Source organism: Spermophilus citellus, assembly GCF_964194105.1.
Source record: "Spermophilus citellus genome assembly, chromosome: 18".
In the NCBI taxonomy this organism is placed as follows: domain Eukaryota; kingdom Metazoa; phylum Chordata; class Mammalia; order Rodentia; family Sciuridae; genus Spermophilus; species Spermophilus citellus.
The window spans coordinates 5,350,808-5,371,085 of record NC_138200.1 but is presented as its reverse complement, the minus strand read 5'-3'; the positions used below and the strand labels follow the sequence as shown (position 1 = coordinate 5,371,085).

General features: G+C 44.1%; 2 protein-coding genes across 2 annotated transcripts in view; one reads left to right on the top strand and one right to left on the bottom strand.

Moving 5' to 3' along the window:
* Window positions 1–13,528, bottom strand: part of FPR1 (formyl peptide receptor 1) — a gene marked incomplete at its 3' end in the record, with an annotated part of 45,639 nt that extends 32,111 nt beyond the window's left edge. Inside the window, exon 1 of the mRNA XM_081274818.1 lies at window positions 13,489–13,528. The remainder of the gene's footprint in view (window positions 1–13,488) is intronic.
* Window positions 13,529–16,718: 3,190 nt separating this feature from the next.
* Window positions 16,719–20,000, top strand: LOC308637804 (N-formyl peptide receptor 2-like; the record flags this gene model as incomplete). Its single annotated transcript, XM_081274638.1, has 2 exons — window positions 16,719–16,856; window positions 18,943–20,000. Exon 2 carries the CDS (start codon window positions 18,954–18,956, stop codon window positions 19,998–20,000), a length of 1,047 nt encoding a protein of 348 aa, XP_081130764.1. The 5' UTR covers window positions 16,719–16,856; window positions 18,943–18,953.
* Window positions 20,001–20,278: the final 278 nt, after the last annotated feature.

Genomic DNA, 20,278 nt, shown 5'->3' with positions numbered 1-20,278 from the left:
ACAAGGAAGAGAATCCCCTTCCTCCATACCAGGTAATTTCCCTCGTGATAAAGCCAAAGGCTGGCCTTGGCTAGCTCCATTAGCCATAGATAGATCTCAGAAGGAAAGATGTGGGCTAGTAATTGTTACTGAGATACTAGACTTATCTTGTGGAACTAGTTTTTGCACTTTGTGACATTCCTTCCTTTGAAGTATGTGACGCTGTGCCATGTTTTTTAGTAATCTGTTGTGTGTATCTGTGCTTTGTGAATCTGCTTATTCAACGTAATTGCCAAGCACTTAACTCCCTTTTCATAGGTCAGCATTTTCTGCGTCCTTTATTAAAGGACCATTCACACTGTTTGGGGAAGAGAGCTATCCACAGTGCTTCCTGTGTCCTTATTTATTCCTCTCCAAAGGGAGACAGTCAGTTTACCAGAATGGTTTGTATGTGGATGGATTATAGCATTTCCTTTCTCTGTGGCTAACTATAGGTAGGTGAGATATGGATAGAGGAGATCAGTCCCTAGAGGCATGCCCTGGAATGGTTCATCTTCCCTGGGGTCTCTTCCCCAATCTCTGCATTCTGGAAACCATGCTTCAGCAGCTTCTCTCCACCAGACCCTTCCACCGTGATGTTCTGCCTCACCTCATGGCCAAAGCAATGGTCAGCAGACTGGGGTGCCACCCATAAAGCTACTTGAGTGTCTTTTACTTGGTACCAAGCCTTGGGGGACTTAGGTCTCCCATTGGGAACAATACTGGCATTCTCGTATGTAGACGCCCAGGGCGTGATATCTCTACTAGTGGGACAGCTCTTGTAGCTCTGGAGTTGGGCGTAACCCATTGGGAACTAGACGGCCCACCCCTAACCGTATTTGGCAAAGAACATTTCATAAAAAACATTGGATGTTCCCCCATATAAATAAAGCAAACGTGGGCTCCATTGCTCTCTTTGTTTCCAGTGTGGAAGTTTGATCCTTAAGATTAAGGAGTATCCCGTCTTCAGTTTTGAAAATTACTTCCCAAGTACTGTGTTTTTTTTCACAGTTTTCTTCTTTTAGTTTTTTTTTTTTACTCTTAAGTTTTAGGTGGACACAATATCTTTATTTTACATTTATGTGGTGTTGAGGATCGAACCCAGTGCTCTTGCATGCTAGGTGAGTATCTACCACTGAGCCACAACCCAACCCCCTTCTTTTATGTTTTTTACATGGCCAGCTCATTTCATGCAGAGGAACCCAAATTCCATCACCTGTGTGGGACACGGGTGAGAACAGACCAAGTACTAAACCTCTGAAACTGTGAGCCCAAAATTACCTTTTCCTCCCCTGAGTTGTTCTTGTCAGGTATTTTGGTCACAGTAAGGAAAATCTAACTAACACAATGATGGAAATGCAGAGATCGCTTACAATTATGGGATGGGGCAGGAGCAGTGGCTATGGAGTTGCAGTGCTGAGGTCTGTCTGTACTGGCAAATGGGGCCAAGGATGTAGAGCTGGCTGTGCCTGACAGCATGCCTGAGAGAAAATTCAATATGGTAGAGAGTTGGGGTGTAACGGGGATGATGGCCAGTGCCTCATTGGGTTGTTCTTCTTCCTTCCCAGGGGGGTGGAAGCCACCCTAAAACTTAAAGTCTCAAATAATTAGGAACAAAACACAAATAGTCAGAAATACATTTACAAAAGCAAAGCCCCTGGAATTAGATAAAGAATGACTCTGTTGCCTTATTTAAGGGGGTACTTCAAAGGCAGGGATGAGGTTCAAGGGCAGAGTCTTGCTTTGTGATGTCTAGTTGTCAGGAGGTTGATCTCAGGTGCTGTGTGGGATCTTTGGCAGAACTTGAGAGGGAAGTTTACCTGCATCAGACAGTCAATCCCTGGGGGCGTGCCATGGGAAGTTCCCAATGCCAGACTTTTTCGCTTACTAGGCTACAATGTGTAACATAGTCCACACTCAGCCTGTGGATGGCTTGTGACGGGTCAGTAGTTGGGGGTGACAGGAGCAGGTGGAGGTGGTGAATCACAAATGACACCCAAACAGGACCTGAAGTTGAAATTCCAGGAAGGTGTGTGAGTGCTGTGCTTTCACGGGCCTCTCCTTTATGAAGCAAAGTGTGTGAAGGTTGCCGTAAAGGACAACCAAGTGACATACTTTATACATCACAGTGGTTGAAATAAAAACTGCTGTGAATGAATTCCAGAGAGCAGAGCACTCAAGTTCATGGACACCAATCTGCAGAAACAGTGAGAACTCCAAAAAGCCATTCAGGTGCCGTATCAGAGGGGAAGGCGAGAGGGGCTGCTCCAGGAGAGAAGACATCTGGGTGGCATTAGAAAGAAGCTGAAGTGAAAACAAAAAGAACAAACTGAAAACATGGAAATGGAGATGGTGGCAGAATCAAGGGAGAGATCTCAGCCTCATCAGAACAGGGCCCAGGTAGAATCTACTGTTCAAAGTGAGAAAACATAGATGAACAGAATCGAAGTTTAAAACTCCTGAAACTTTAAAACATGGCTTGTTGATGATTGGGGCTTCATTCAAAACAAAACAAAACAGCTCTTCCTTTCAAAAAGAATGGATTCTATTCTAGAGGATTATGCAAGTTACTAGAAATCTTCAGGAAACAGATTATTACTAAGGAGTAGGCTGTTCGTGAAGTTGTGGCAGGAATGAAAGAATACTTTAATGTGATATTGGGCACTCAGTTCTCTACAAATGTGAGAGACTGGAGGATGTATAAATCCTCTCAGGTCATCCTGATGCACAGTGTCCTAGTGTATGGAGCATCTACTGAGGTGATTTGTACAAGTTGGAACAATGTTGGTGTCTATACCTCTGGATGGGAAGAGCCTTGCTTCATCACTGAATCATCTTCATGGTTTCCTTAAATTTGCTTTCACATGATGTTAAATGGAAAAAGCAAGTTGAAGAACAATGAACATAGTATATGAAATAAATACTGTATTTTCAAAATAAAAATTATGGGATGTTTTAAAATTAATCCTCAAAAGATAAATTCAAGTATAAGATTTGGGAAGTGTTTAATTCATACTTAGTCTAATTTAGACTATTCTAGAATAATTCATCCCTATGCTGATTTTCACTTTAATTTATTTCTTCATCAAGAAATATTGAGTGTTTGGTAGTGGAGGCTTTATGGTTATGTATTCTTTTATTTTTTGCTTATCATTGAAGGTTTTTAATTCATCTTTAATTCTGAAGGGAAATCTGTAAATAGTAATCTTTGTTGGCACCCATTTTCTTTCAGGCTTAGTATATATTATTCCAAGCCCTCCTGGCTTTTAGGGTTTAAATTGGGAAATCAATTGATATCCAAATTTAGGAAATAGAAATATAATTAATACATAAGAATTATTAATAATTGTTATAATTTTTGATATTTTCCATCAATTAAATATAATTTTTCAAAAAGAAGCTTTAAAATTGGAACTTAAGGTATTTGAAAACATTTTCTTCAGAAAATACCAATAAGGTATTATTGGTATTTGAAAACATTTACCGTCTAATAAAAAATGCATGAATCTTAATTTATTAAAAATTAGTCCTTTTTTCAAATAGTAAGAATTACTAGGCATAAGGAGTTATTTTATTGGAATGAGAGTAGACTGCTGTTTGAGTAAGTTTTTGTCATCTCAATGTATGGGCAACAATCTTGGTTTATATTAGCATAATAATATCTGTTCTTAGGGCAAATCTTGAAATATTTTTAAATTGATTTTTTCTATATATTTATAACCAGTTTAGCTACACATAAACCTGTTCTCCAATTACTTTAACTTCCTACATCTAGATCTTTTGTACAATCATAAAGATTTCTCTATCCAGAGAAACCTTGCAATCATTAAAGTCTTGAATATATAAAGACCTTTTTACTCAGAAATGTTTTCTTTCTTTCTTTTAGGACTCTCCAACTTTTGTTCTCTGTGGAAGCATTTCTTTCTCTCCTTCCAGAATTCTTCCTCTTGGTTATATTTTTGAGCAATTCCTGTAAGTCTGAGAATCCATGTAAGTTATTATACCTTGATAGGAAGAATATTTCAATGGAAATGTAGCCAAATTTTTTTGGACACCTTTGTTGATAAAATTATATATGCTTACCACCTTATGAAAACTTGAACACTAGAAGTTAAGATTACTTGATGATTGCATGTTAAATTTATCATTTAATAAGAATCCCTTGAAAATAGGTATTTATATAATGAATTACTTTGACTGTGAACATCCCCAACTGTAAAAGGCAGGGCATCAGGTGAGTGTATATAATAACATAAGTCATGGGTTTCTTTTTGAAGAAAATATGTTAGAAGCAAATAAAGATATATTTTAATTACCTTATAATTACAATATTATATAGATTATTGAATTAGCTGCAAAAATGTTAAGAATGAAGATATTAATCATCCAATTTAAATTAAATTTTATTAAATCACATGATTTAAAAGTATTTTGATCCATTTTTATTTTACTTTAAATATTATGAATGCCCTCTTTTATCTGCATAGGCTTTGACATTCTGTAATGTTATAGTTAAAGCTTCATCCCAGGGTTTCATAAACTGACTTCCAGACCACTCATGTATAATCAAATCAAACCTTTATTTTTTTATTTTTTAAATTTCTTTCTTTTTTTATTGGTTGTTCAAAACATTACAAAGCTCTTGACATATCATATTTCATACATTTGATTCAAGTGGGTTATGGACTCCCATTTTCACCCCGTATACAGATTGCAGAATCACATTGGTTATACATCCATGTTTATACATACTGCCATACTAGTGTCTGTTGTATTTTGCTGCCTTTCCTATCCCCTACTATCTCCCCTCCCCTCCCCTCCCCTCCCATCTTCTGTCTCTACCCCATCTACTGTAATTCATTTCTCTCCTTGTTTTTTTCCCTTTTCCCTCACCACCTCTTATATGTAATTTTGTATAACAGTGAGGGTCTCCTTCCATTTCCATGCAATTTCCCTTTTCTCTCCCTTTCCCTCCCACCTCTCATCCCTGTTTAATGGTAATCATCTTTAATGCTCTTCCTCCCTGCTCTGTTCTTAGTTGCCTTCCTTATATCAAAGAAGACATTGGCATTTGTTTTTTAGGGATTGGCTAGCTTCACTTAGCATAATCTGCTCTAATTCCATCCATTTCCATTGAAATGCCATGATTTTGTTATTTTTTAGTGCTGAGTAATACTCCATTGTGTATAAATGCCACATTTTTTTTTATCCATTCATCTGTTGAAGGGCATCTAGATTGGTTCCACAGTTTAGCTATTGTGAATTGTGCTGCTATGAACATCGATGTAGCTGTATCCCTATAGTACACTCTTTTAAGGTCTTTGGGGAATAGTATGAGAAGGGGAATAGCTGGGTCAAATAGTGGTTCTGTTATAGTTAAAGCTTCATCCCAGGGTTTCATAAACTGACTTCCAGACCACTTACGTATAATCAAATCAAGCCTTTATTGAAGTTCACTGGTGGCAGCTGACCAGAACATAAAGCTCTTCCCCTGATCAGCACCAAACAATTGCAAGGGCACTGCTTTTAAGCCTGAAAACTGCAAAAGGGATGTTCGGGGGATCTAGCCAATGCAAGCAATCCAGGTTACAGAAGCGGGACAGTGCAGTCAAGTGGAGGGAAGCCTAACCAATCCCAGTTAGCCCAGTCACCCTAGTTACAGAAACAATGCCCCATTAGGTAGTTTTGTGTTCTTAAAGGTTTCTATAGCAAAAGGAATAGAACATCTTGCCCCAGTCATGACTCTTCTACTTGGCATGGTTGTTTTACAGGATGAAGTCATAAAACAAAATGGAGTCACATTTGCTGCTACTATCACAGTTCCATTCCCAGCTTTCCAAGGAATCTCCATACTGCTTTCCAAATTGGCTGCACCAATTTGCAGTCTCACCAGCAATATACAAGTGTACCCTTTTCCCCACATCCTCGCCAGCACGTGTTGTTTGACTTCTTAATGGCTGTCTTACTGAAGTGAGATGGTATCTTAGGGTAGTTTTAATTTGCATTTCTCTGACTGCTAGAGATGGTGAGCATTTTTTTCGTGTATTTGTTGATTAATTGTATATCCTTCTCTGAGAAGTGTCTGTTCAGGTCCTTGGCCCATTTGTTGATTGGGTTATTTGTTTTCTTATTTAATTTTTTGAGTTCTTTGTATACTCTGGATACTAGGGCTCTATCTGAAGTGTGAGGAGTAAAAATTTGTTCCCAGGATGTAGGCTCCCTATTTACCTCTCTTATTGTTTCTCTTGCTGAGAAAAAACTTTTTAGTTTGAGTAAGTCCCATTTGTTGATTCTTGTTATTAACTCTTGTGCTATAGGTGTCCTATTAAGGAATTTGGAGCCCGTCCCCACGAGATGTAGATTAGAGCCAACTTTTTCTTCTATCAGACACAGAGTCTCTGGTTTGATATCAAGCTCCTTGATCCATTTTGGGTTAACTTTTGTGCATGGCGAGAGAAAGGGATTCGGTTTCATTTTGTTGCATATGTATTTCCAGTTTTCCCAGCACCATTTGTTTAAGATGCTATCCTTTCTCCATTGCATGCTTTTAGCACCTTTGTCAAATATAAGGTAGTTGTAATTTTGTGGATTGGTCTCTGTGTCCTCTATTCTGTACCATTGGTCCACCCGCCTGTTTTGGTACCAGACCATGCTGTTTTTGTTACTATTGCTCTGTAGTATAGTTTGAAGTCTGGTTTCGCTATATCGCCTGTTTCACTCTTCCTGCTTATAATTGGTTTTGCTATTCTGGGTCTTTTATTTTTCCAGATGAATTTCATGATTGCTTTATCTATTTCTACAAGAAATGCCATTGGGATTTTGATTGACATTGCATTAAACCTATAGAGAACTTTTGGTAATATCGCCATTTTGATGATGTTAGTTCTGCCTATCCATGAACAGGGTATATTTTTCCATCTTCTAAGATCTTCTTCTATTTCTCTCTTTAGGGTTCTGTAGTTTTCATTGTATAAATCTTTCACCTCTTTTGTTAGGTTGATTCCCAAGTATTTTTTTTTGAGGATATTGTGAATGGGGTGGTTGTCCTCATTTCCATTTCAGAAGATTTGTCACTGATATACAGGAATGCCTTTGATTTATGCATGTTGATTTTATATCCTGCCACTTTGCTGAATTCATTTACTAGCTCTAGTAGTTTCTTTGTAGAACCTTTTGGATCTGCTAGGTATAGGATCACGTCATCCGCAAATAGTGCCAATTTAAGTTCTTCTTTTCTATTTTTATGCCTTTAATTTCTTTCATCTGTCTAACTGCTCTGGCCAGTGTTTCAAGAACTATGTTGAAGAGAAGTGGTGAGAGAGGGCATCCCTGTCTTGTTCCAGATTTTAGAGGGATTTTTCTCCGTTTAGAATGATGCTAGCCTGAGGCTTAGCATAGATAGCTTTTACAATGTTGAGGTAAGTTCCTGTTATCCCTAGTTTTTCTAGTGTTTTGAGCATAAAGGGATGCTGTACTTTGTCGAATGCTTTTTCTGCGTCTATCAAGATGATCATATGGTTCTTATCTCTAAGTCTATTGATGTGGTGAATAACATTTATTGATTTCCGTATATTGAATCAGCTTTGCATCCCAGGGATGAATCCTACTTGATCATGGTGCACAATTTTTTTGATATGTTTTTGTATCCGATTCACCAGAATTTTATTGAGGATTTTTGCATCTAGGTTCATTAGAGATATTGGTCTGTAGTTTTCTTTCTTTGAGGTTTCTTTGGTTTCGGAATCAGGGTGATGTTGGCCTCATAGAATGAATTTGGAAGAGCTTCCTCTTTTTCTATTTCCTAAAATAACTTGAAAAGTATTGGTATTAGTTCTTCTTTAAAGGTTTTGTAAAACTCCACTGTATACCCATCCGGTCCTGAGCTTTTTTTGGTTGGTCGTCTTTTGATGGCTTCTTCTATTTCCTCCATTGATATTGGTCTGTTTAAGTTGTGTGTATCTTCCTGACTCAATCTGGGCAAATCATATGACTTAAGAAATTTATCGATGTCTTCATCTTCTATTTTATTGGACTATAGGGTTTCAAAATAATTTCTAATTATCTTCTGTATTTCTGTTGTGTCTGTTGTGATATTGCCTTTTTCATTCCATATGCTAGTATTTTGAGTTCTCTCTCTTCTTCTCTTTGTTAGCAAGGGTAAGGGTCTGTCGATCTTATTTATTTTTTCGAAGAACCAACTTTTAGTTGTTGTCAATTTTTTCAATAGTTTCTTTTGTTTCAATTTCATTGATTTCCGCTCTGATTTTAATTATTTCTTGCCTTCTGCTACTTTTGCTGTTGTTTTGCTCTTCCTTTTCTAAGGTTTTGAGTTGAAGTGTGAGATCATGTATTTGTTATTTTTTTTCTTTTTTTGAGGAATGAACTCCAGGCAATGAATTTCCCTCTTAAAACTGCTTTCATTGTGTCCCATAGATTCCGATATGTTGTGTCTGTATTTTCATTTATCTCTAAGAATTATTTGATTTCCTCCTTTATGTCTTCTGTAACCCATTGATCATTCTGTAACAGATTGTTCATTTTCCAAGTGATGCAGGATTTTTCTTTCCTTCTTTTATCATTGATTTCCAGTTTCTTTCCATTATGATCAGATAAGATGCATGGTATTATCTCCACACCTTTATATTTTCTAAGGGTTGCCCTATGGCATAATATATGGTCTATTTTTGAGAAGGATCCATGTGCTGCTGAGAAAAAAGTATATCCGTTTGATGATGGTTGATATATTCTATATATGTCGGTTAAGTCTAGGTTATTATTTGTGTTATTGAGTTCTATAGTTTCTTTATTCAACTTTTGTTTGGAAGATCTGTCCAATGGTGAGAGAGGTGTGCTGAAGTCACCCATAATTATTGTATGGTGGTCTATTTGACTCTTGAACTTTAGGAGAATTTGTTTTATGAACATTGCAGCATCATTATTTGGTGCATAAATATTGATAATTGTTATGTCTTGTTGGTGAATGGTTCCCTTTAACAGTGTATAGTGTCCTTCCTTATCCCTTTTGATTAACTTAGTCTTGAAGTCAATTTTATTCGATATGAGGATGGCCACTCCTGCTTGCTTACGAGGACCGTGTGTGTGCGTGGTATGATTTTCCCTAACCTTTCACCTTCAGCCTGTGTATGTCTTTTCCAATCAGATGTGTCTTCTGAAGGCAGCATATTGTTGGATGTGTTTTTTTAATTCAGGTTACCAGCCTATGTTGCTTTATTGGTGAGTTTAAGCCATTAACGTATAGGGTTACTATTTATATATGGTTTGTACTTTCAGTCATGTTTGATTATGTATCTATTTTTTAAAAATTTGGTTTGTTTCTCCCTCTATGATTAGCTTTTTTTCCCCCAATCTCGCTTTATTGAGGTACTTCCCACTGTTGGTTTTTGTTGTTGTTTTTCATTTCTTCCTCGTATAGTGTTTTGCCCAAGATGCTTTGCAGTGCTGGTTTTCTGGCTGCAAATTCTTTTAACTTTTGTTTATCGTGAAAGATTTTTATTTCGTTGTCATACCTGAAGCTTAATTTTGCTGGATACAAAATTCTTGGTTGGCATCCATTGTCTTTCAGTGTTTGAAGTACGTTGTTCCAGGATCCTCTTGCTTTCAGCGTCTGTGATGAAAAATCAGCTGTTAAACTAATTGCTTTACCCCTGAATGTAATCTGCCTCCTTTCTCTTGTAGCTTTTAATATTCTCTCTTTGTTCTGTATATTGGATATCTTCATAACAACGTGTCTTAGAGCTGGTCTACTGTGATTTTGTATGCTCAGTGGCTGTATGAATCTAGAATTTGTACATCCATTTTCTTTTTTATGTCAGGAAAGTTTTCTAAAATTATTTCATTCAACAGATTGCTCATTCCCTTGGTTTGGACCTCCATACCTTCCTCTATCCCGATGACTCTTAAGTTTGTTTTTTTTTATGTTATCCCATATCTCTTGGATGTTTTGCTCATGGTTTCTTACCAGCCTTTCTGAATTGGCTAGACTCTTTTCGAGATGATATATTTTGTCTTCATTGTCTGACATTCTGACTTCTACTTGTTCCACTCTGCTAGTGATACTCTCGTTTGAGTTTTTAATTTGGTTTATAGTTTCCTTCATTTCTAGGATTATTGTGTGATTTTTTTTAATAATCTCTATCTCCTGGTAAAGTTGCTTATTTGCTTCTTGAATCGGTTTATGTAATTCATTTTCAATGTGTTCTTTCATTGTTTGAATTTGCTGTCTCATGACCTCTTTAAGATTCCATTCCATCTGCGTAAGGTATTCCTTTATTTGACCATTTTTCTGATGCCTCTAGGTTCTCCTGTAGATTTAGGCTGTCATACATTGTTTGTACTCCTTTTCTTCCTTGCTTTTTCATAATGCTCATGTTACTTCTGGCTCTGTTTGACTGCTGAGTTACTATTTACTCCTATAAATTTATTTTGGTTTTGTGTATCTCCATGGTCTCTCCTTTGTGTGGGAGACTATGACTAAAGATGATGAATTTTATTGTACTTTAAAGCAGTCGAATCAAGCCTTTATTGATGCACACCGGTGGCGGCTAACCAGAACATAAAGCTCTTCCCCTTATCAGCACCAAACAGTTGCAAGGGCACTCCTTTTAAGCCTGAAAACCACAAAAGGGATGTTCAGGGGGTCTAGCCAATGCAAGCCAGCCGGGTTACAGAAGCGGGACAATGCAGTCAAGCGGAGTGAAGCCTAACCAATCCCAGTTAGCCCAGTCACCCCAGTTACAGAAACAGAGGCCTGTTACCCTGGTTACAGAAACAGTACCCCATTAGGTAGTTCCGTGTTCTTAAAGGTTTCTATAGCAAAAGGAAAAGAAATCTTGCCCCAGTCCTCACTCTTCTACTTGGCATGGTTGTTTTACAGCATGAAGTCATAAAACAAAATGGAGTCACATTTGCTCCTACTACCACAGTAACATAGTTAAAATAGAATTTTTGTGCATGTATTTAGAAATTAGAAGGTTGAAAGTCAGGAGAGTACAAGTTAGCCTCAGGCCACAGATTGAAAATAGAAGATTGAAAAATCTGACAATAACCAAAACATCATAAAATAGGATATCTCAGATATAGAAGATGCAGCATTTTGTTTTTATAATTGTTATATTTATTCCTATTAACATCATTAAAGAGAAAAATGATCAAGAAGATTAACTAGAACTATTATGGTTAGAAAAAAATTTGTAACATTTGTTTAGTGGTTTAATGTAGAGAAAAGAAACGTGTCAAGGGGACTAGAAGTCAACCTATTCACTCAACATTGGGAAAAAATCAAGCATAAGACATCTATTGATCTAGGCAAGTCCCACCACTGGGGTTGTGACCTTGCAACTCGCCCACAATTTCTGTGTTCTAAACTAGGTGAACATAAAAGTAACCAATGGAAAATGTGTTTTAGTTGAAAATAAAGTAAACTGTGGGAAAAAGTGAGGCTAGGTCTTCAATCAGGTCTGCATGTGGCAGGCACATCTTAATGAATACTCCAGAGTTTTGAATGAGGGGGAACAAATCAGAGTGACAACTGGTAACATGTTGGCCAGGGTTACATCAGGTGGCCTCTGTGTCAGCAGGAGCCTGGGCAGAGGACGCTGTCTCCCCTGGCCTCTGGGGCTACCCGGTTAGGTGGATGGGATGCTCTTCTCTGCCCACTGGATGGGCTCTGACTCTCAGGGATGCAGAAGAGCAAGATAGAAAGGACGGTCCAAACGCAGCCATCTCACGAGATTCGATGGCAGAGAACAAGCCAGGCTCAGGCCCCAGGCCTTGGTCTCTTCTGATCTGTGCAGCAGGCTTCCTCAAGGGGTGGATGAGTCAGTACCAATAGGCTCAGTGACAGATGACAGACGCATACACACAGAGTAAGGCTAGGGTGGCGGGTTTGTGGGTTCTCATCTCTCTCTCTCTCTCTCTCTCTCTCTCTCTCTCAAGTATGATATGCCTTGTGCAGATTTAGGGCATTTAAGCTCATTGCTTGGAGTCTTCCAGTAGCCAGGGTCTTTCTGACCCGCTGGGGTGTGCCACCTCTACACACAGGCCATCTCACATGGCAGGGGTCCTCACATGGGCTTTAAGCACTGTGACACAGCCAGTCCTATTTGAGATGGGCCATAAAGTAAAATACCCATTAGAGTTGGAAGACTTAAGATGAAGAAGGTAATGTGTGATATCTCGTTTATAACTTCTATAGCCAGGTGCAGTGGCACACACCTGTTATCCCAGAGGCTCAGGAGGCTGAGGTGGGAGAATCTCAAGTTCAAGGCCAGCCTCAGCACCATAGTGAGACCCTGTCTCTAAATAAAAACACAGAAAGGGCTGGGAATGTGGCTCAGTGGTGAAGCACCTCTGGGTTCAATCCCTGGTACCAAAATAATAATAGTAATAAACTTTTACATTGATTACATATTTAAGTAATTTGGCTGTATGGTTATATGATTATTTAATAAAATTGTATATTCAATGCCACTTGCTTCTTCTTGCTTTATAAAGTGCCTGCTGGTTGTTTGAAACTGCACCAGGGGTTCACATTTCTACAGAACCCCAACGCTCTTTCCTTTCAGAAACGACTTGGAGATGCCTCCCCCACCTCCCAGCAACTGCAGAGACAGTTGGAGGACTGCTGGTTCTCAGGCATCTCTAAGGCAACCCTTGAAGTTTTGTGCAATGGATGAAGAAGGTTCTGCAATGATATGATGGGGAAAGGCAGAGAAGACAGCGTGGGAACTCACACTCCGCCGCAGTTCACAGGAGAAACACTGGTTTCCCGTGGACACGAGCCCCGGTGCTGCCTGTCACTGTGCCACAGCTTCACCAGATCTCCCCAAGCTCCATGTGGACATGGGGATGGAGGAGGACACTGGGGCTTGCAGCAGGGTGTGACCTCGGTGTGCAGTTCTCCAGGGGGCACATCCCTGCTCCCCAAGGCTCCCCGGTTTCTCCTCCACTCACGTTCACATGTCATGACCTATAATGGCACCTTCAGTTCTTCCCCTCACAGCTCTGAGCCTCCTGTCCCAGCAGAGCCACTGCCCTGGCTGCTCAGAGCCGCTGTTCTCTGGCTTCAGCTCTGTGAGCAGAACACGGGATCCCAGCCCAAGACCCAGCCTGTCCTCAGGCTCCAGAGCTACCTGCCCCTTTCCCTCCCTGATCCCCTTCCTCCTGCAGCATCCCTGTTTTCTCTCAACTCCTGATTGTTCCTCGGCACCCAGGGGGCTGCAGAGCTGCTCATCTTTACATAGTCCCTCTCTGACTTCAGCCCAGGTTTTAGTTTGCGGCCCATTCCCTGGCCATCCTTCACAGCAGAGCATCCTGAAAGGGGTGCGTGTCTGCTGTGCCCACGTCTTCGTCCTGACTTTCTCTACGACTTACCCCGGGGTCTTCTGTACCCCACTCTCTGCTCAGAACACCCTTTCCAAGCTCCACAGCCCAGCTTCATGGGCCTCTCACCTGTGTGTAGCCCTCAGCCATGGTCCTTGCTCTGGGAGCTTTGAGTCCTTATTTCCAGGGGAGTGACTCAGGCCCCGAGAGTCAGCAGAAAATGTTCCCAGGGGCAGGGGGAAGGGGCAGGAACTGAAACAAGTTGTGCAACAGAAAGGGGAAACCAGGACTCCTGGTGGTTCAGGAGGACCCAAGAACATGCCCATGGGGCACTGTTTCACCCACATCTCGGGAGTGCCCCGGGGCTTTTGGAAACTCTGCCTCCTGGGCGTTTTCCTCAGCTTGGATCCCCTGTGGGCTGCAGAGGCTCAAACTTCCCCCCATCAAGGGTCAGGGGATCTGGGCAGCCAGGCCCCTTCTCCCAAGAAATCATGATAAAGAAAGGGGCAAGTCCCGGGGTGAGAAAGATTGGTGAAGAGCAGCAAGAGGTAGAGATGCAGATGGGACAGGAACCCGGAGCAGAGAGGGGAAGGGAGGCCAGGAGGCTGGGACAGTAGGCCAGGCCTGAGCATCAGCCTCAGCCACCACTGTCCACATCCGCAAGGTGCCAGGGCTCCTGAAACGTTATGTGTCACCTAAGGTTCTGAGTGATGTAAAGAAATATGGAAAGACTGAACAGGACTGAGTAGGAATAGATTAGGTTCTGTCTGGACAATATAATCACAATCCATATTTATTTGAATCTGTCCACATTTTCATCTAAATATTGTGGCTTTCTTCCTGATTGACACCTTGGGCTACGAGGTGGCTAGCAGAGCTCCTGCATCCCATTGCAGCATCCCCAAGCCAGGGCAGTGAGGAAGACACAGAGCATCACTGAAGTTTTGAAATCAGAATGAGATATCTTTACATTTGCATTTTGTAAGAATTTATTTGTGGTCACACATAACAGATATATTCCAGAAGACTCCCAAGGGAGGAAGGGTCAGGACAGAATATATCTGAGAGTCACGAGGAAGGCACACTTGGGGGAGAAGTCAAGTGAGGAGTATGGCGGGGGACACCACTGTGCCTGGTGGAGAAGGGCCAAAAGGGGCGCAGAGAGGAGGACACTGCAGGAGTACTGGCCAGTACAGCTCGACATCTCCTCAAGGCTGGTGGCTCTTCCTGGTGCCCAGAGGCAGGTCCTGTTCCTGGCTCCCAAACACTCTGCGCGTAGCCCACCAGGATCTGCAAAACGCACAGACGAGCTTGAGCAGCACAGCCTAGTTGGGGTGAAGTAAGAAGGAAAGTCTCAAAGCTGTTTCCACCCAGGTGGCCCCATTGCCTAATCTAGGCCAAGCCCAAGGAAGTGGCTCTGGGGTCCAGCCAGGGGGCATCTCTGGGCATGATGAACACGCCGTCCACCCGCTGAACCAGGGCTGCCTGACATGGCTGTGAGCCTGGGGTGGTGCCTCCTGGGCTGGAACCCAGGCCCAGGGGCCACTGGTTGTGTGGCTGACCTGCCATTTAGCCAGGGGCCAAGCATTTTTCATTAAGGGCCGGATAGTGAAGAGTCCACATTTGGTAGGGAACAGAGTCCTTGGGCAGCTGCTCAGCCCTGCTGGACTGCAGGAGGACAGCCGGGCCCACACACACACATGACCTCAGGACACTGCAATTGGATTTGGTGTTTTTCCCTGCTCCCAGTGCTGACGATGGCACCCAGGACCTCGTGCATGCCAGGCAAGCACTCTACCACCAAGCCACACCCCATCCCACCCTTCTATGTTAGTTCTCACTGTCATGAAATGTTCTTTTTTGGTCTTCTTCCATTAATAAAAAATGTAAAATCCATTCTTGGCTCATTTGACCCCTGGATGAACCATCCTGAGTCTGTCTCTTCACCTCTGAGTCGAGAGTCCCACTATTTACAGAGGCCTTTTGTTTTAATTGAACAGCTAGTATAACTGATGCGAATCACTCACCATGAAATCCTGCGTGGCAAACACAAACATCCTAGTCATCAGAAGAACGCTCTTGTCTCCGATTTTGCATTCTCTGTGTGTGGACCCCTCTGGGCGGGCTTCACGTTCTCCCTCCACAACCAACAGCCCCAGCACCTGTCCCCTGCTTGGAGCTCGCTCCTGAACTGCAGGCAGTGATCTTCCTCCTCTGTTTGTATGAGCCCCTCTCCAGCATGTCTGGGGTGCTCTTTCCGATAGGTCCATTGTCTAGAGCCCCCTCCCTGGTTCTCACACTGAAGCAGCTCAGAACGTGGCTACTTGGGGTGGGGCCTTTCAGGAGCTAAAACGAGGCCATCAGGGTTGGCCTAACCTCTTTTCCAGGCGTCCTCCTAAGAGGAGGACATTAGGACGAAGACGTGCACAGAGCCCAGGCCAGGTGGAGGCTGCAGGGAGGGGGCCATCCACAAGCCACAGAGAGGCCCTGGGAGGAGGCAGCCCTGTGGACCTGGATCTGGGACTGCAGAGCTCCAGCACTGGGGGAACGCCCTTTCCATAGTTTGAGCCACTGCATCTCTGATGCTTCCTGTGGGGACCCCAGCAGCCAACGTGCTCGGCTCCCCCTGCAGGCTCCCACCTGGATGACGGTGTCCCCCAGTGCCACCGTGCAATGCTTCACAAGTGACACAAAGTTCTTTGACCTTCCTCCCATGGAGAGGTGGCATGCTGCTCCCTGCCCCTGCATCTGGGAGGGGTAGGCACAGAACGGAATTGCAGGACACTCTGCTATGTCCACAGAGGACTAGAGGATCATTCGGTGTAGAGAACCCAACATCTGGCAGCCGAGGCGTTGCGTAAGCAGAGGAGTGAGCTGTGCTTCCCAGACTCCCCGTCCTCCACGGCTTGTCTCCCATCCTTCCCACCTTGGTCCTTGTCACTTTCCTGACTCGCAAGAGGCTGGTTTCCAGGATGCCTGATATCTGGGGACGGCAGGTTAGAGGTGAGGTAGCTGCAGACATGTTACAAGAGCCCATGGAGGGCAGATCCGTCTCTCCAGGAAACGGTGAGGCACCCTGGGCTTCTGTCACATGATGGGCCTTGACACCCTGTGCCCCTCCCACCTCAATAAAGTCCCTGCCAGAGCTCAGAGACCTGAGTCACTCCACAGGAAGCCAGACCGCAGGGAGAGGACCCCAGCTCATAGTAAGTTGGGGTTTAACACTTTCAGAATTATTGTCTGAAGGCCTGTTCATGACAGGTAGCTCCTCAACCAAGAGCAGAGCAGTATCAGACCCTCCTGCAGCAGAGGGCTCCAAGCTCTCGCCTGGAGTGTGCAGAGGGCAAAACGTGCTCGCGATATTCAAAGACAGAATGTTAAAAAATTGCTTCCGTTTAATTTATTTATTCTTTTTTACTTTTTGAGACAGGGTCTCACTAAGGTGTCCTCCAACTCAGGGTCCTCCTGCCTCAACCCACGAGTCGCTGGGATCACAGGTATGCTCCCCACACGCAGCTCAATGCTTTTTATTTGGGTTAAATGTTCCAGTGATATTCTTTTGGATATATTGGGTTAAATAAAACATTGCCCCTGAATTTTAAAGCTTGTTTTTCCCTGGTTCCTAGAAAACTGTAGCCCTGTGGCTCCTATTTGTCATGTTTGTATTGGGCAGTGTGACTCCAGACACAGCCTTGAGCGAGCTGGACCGTCCTGTGCAGCTGGCCACCTAGTGCAGGGGGCTTCTAGGACGGAAAAAAATTAATGAATAAATGAACTAGAAAAGCATCTGGTGAGGCAGGCCGTGCCTGGGTGGGGGTGGCTTACAACCTGGTGGGTGAGGATGTAAAATTTAGGATGACACGAGAATATGCAGGATGAGCCGGGCAAGGGCATGTCACAAGGAAGGATGCCAGGAGCTGCAGGGGACAAAGCACACAGGTCCCCGAGGGGGCAGTGAGCTTGCACATTCAAGGTCTCCAAAGAGCTCCGTGAGACAGGAACACAGTGTGTAAGATCTGAGTGGACATGGCTGGAGGCTCTGAGCACAGTAAAGTCATGAGTTGTAAAATTTTGTGTTTTGAGGCAGGGCCTCCCTCAGGAGGCCCAGTCTGGCCTGGACTCCTGGGCCCTGGTGCCTCTCCTGCCTCAGCCTCCTAAGTGACTAGGACTACAGATTCATACCACCACGCCTGGCTTCAATGTCGTGATCTTATTTGTCCTTTTGAAAGATCATTTGGGCCAGGTGCCATGGAGCACACCTGGAATATCCACTTCTTGGAAGACTGAGGCAGGAGGATGGAAAGTTAGAGGCCAGCCTATACTGAGAGCCTGTCTCAAAATAAAAAGGGACTGTGGATGTAGCTCAGTGGTAGAGTGCTTGTCCAGCTGAGTTCAATCCCCAGCATCACACATACACACACACACACACACACACACACACACAAACACACATGTCATTTGGCTTCTGTCTAGAAAATGGATTGGGTGTGGAGAGGGGGTAGGCAGCAGGTTCAGGACCAAGTCATTGCAAGGTTGGTGACAATACAAAGACCATGGGCCAGCATAGTGGTGATGGGGACGATTCTGCTGTGTGGGCAGGACATTCAGAATCAGTAGGTTTGGACCAGATTTGAGGGCAAAGGAAAAAGAAGTCAAAGATAAGTTCTGTATTAGGAGTTTTAATCAGTGAATCTGAAGCTCAAATAGAAAGCACTGGGAGAGCAGCAGTTGGGACACTTAGGAGTCTGGTGTGGGCCATGTCTGTCAGGCGGGGTGCCAGGACTCCCTGGGGAGGGGTCAGGAATCAGTTCCTTGTATCAGAGGAGAGCTCCGGGGAAGTGGCTCATCTGGCCCCATTGTGAGATGCCCTCAGCAGGATGCCTGCAGGGGACACGTGCAGATTCTCTGCATCTCAATCAGAGAAGCCCTTGAGCTCAGGCAGGGACAGTGGGTTCAGAGCTGCCTTCCTCACTGTCTTCCTCCAGCACAGAATTCACAGGCTGTAACCCATGACCACACAGCACCAAGTCGCCCTTCAGGCTTCTACTGGGGAGAGCACAGAATCCACAGGCCCTTTGCTCTCCACTGCTGAAACAGTAGCTGAAACCATTAAATTAACTGAAATGGTGGCTGCACCATCAGTCAAGGGCTGTCAGGGGACCTGGGGACTGCATGAACTGGGCACTGAAATGCTAGCATTGTTGCACTGAGTCGTGGGTGGAAGCAGGTTGCCACCTCCTGACTGCTTTCCTGGCTGGGCTCAGCGCCTGCTCCAGCAGTTGGGTGGCCTGTTCCCTCTCGGTTTAGTTCTTCTGCTGGTGCTCAGGGCTTGCAGTCTTCTTGGTAAAGTAATCTCCTGGGAGGCAGGATGTGGACCAACGATTGTGGGAATAGGAAGAACCATCCTTTCCCAAAAGAACTTGCAGGAGAGTGCCAGTATCTTTTGGTACTGCTGGCCACGAGGCTTGGTAGAACGGGTCCTCTCTGGAGTAGGCGCCACAGAGGTGGGTGAGGCAGGCACTGAACAGGGATGCTGAGAGATGGACGCACACCTGAGAAACGGCCACTGTTGACGTGTTTCAGGTGTGGGCAAGATGGACGCCAACTTCTCCTCTCCTCAGAACGGATCTGAAGAGTCGTCCTATGAGTCCCTTGGCTACAGGGTTCTGGAGATAATCCCGCTGGTGGTGCTCGCCGTCACCTTTGTCCTCGGTGTGCTGGGCAACGGGCTGGTCATCTGGGTGGCCGGCTTCCGCATGACGCACACGGTCACCACCATCTGTTACCTGAACCTGGCCTTGGCCGACTTCTCCTTCACGGCCATCCTGCCGATCCGCATCATCTCCATGGCCATGGGGGGAATATGGCCTTTCGGCTGGTTCCTCTGCAAGTTGGTTCACGTTATGGTGAGCATAAACATGTTAGGGAGCATCTTCCTGATCACTCTCATCGCTTTGGATCGCTGCATCTGTGTCCTGTACCCAGTCTGGGCCCAGAACCACCGCACCGTAAGTTTGGCCAAGAAGGTGATGGTCGCATCCTGGATTCTGGCCCTCGTTCTTACGTTGCCGGTTTTCATCTTTATTACTACGTTCAAGGATACGACAGGGAACGTGTACTGCTTGTTCCTTTTGGATTCCTGGGGTGTCAAGACGCTGCATGTGGGCATCATCACGGTGAAATTGACAAACATCACTCACTTCATCATAGGCTTCATCATGCCCATGTCCATCATCACTGTCTGCTACGGGCTCATTGCTGCCAAGATCCGCAGGAAGGGCCTGATCCGTTCCAGCCGCCCCCTGCGGGTCTTCACTGCCGTGGTGGCCTCCTTCTTCATCTGCTGGTTCCCCTACCAGTTGGTGGGCCTCCTCAGCGGGGTCTGGATCGAGGAGATTTTGTTCCATGGTAAGTACCAAATTCCCTGGGTCCTGATCAACCTGGTCATGTCACTGGCCTTCTTCAACAGCTGCCTCAACCCGATGCTCTACGTCTTCGTGGGCCAGGACTTCCGGAAGAGGCTGATCCACTCCTTGCCGGCCATTCTGGAGAGGGCCCTGACCGAGGACTCGGCCCAGCCCAGTGACACAGCCACCTACTCTTCCTGTCTCCCTACAGAGGTTGAGTTACAGCCAAAGTGAGGAGGGGTCTGGGGTAGCCCACCCTGGTCCCAGCTCCAGATTCCTCTTCCCTCCAGCCATGTTCTCACTTACCCTGAAAAAGTCCTTCTGTGTCCCCTGATTTGGGGAAAGAAACAGACAATGGGGTTTTGGTACTCTGGGTGACATTTTTGGTACTTGACCTGCGCTTGTACCCTGGGCTAAGAGGAGGTGGAGAAAGAGTCTAAGGGAGAAGAGTAATGAATTTATAAGGCTTAGATCAGAGTAGATACTACAAGTAAAACTGTATACTTCATCAT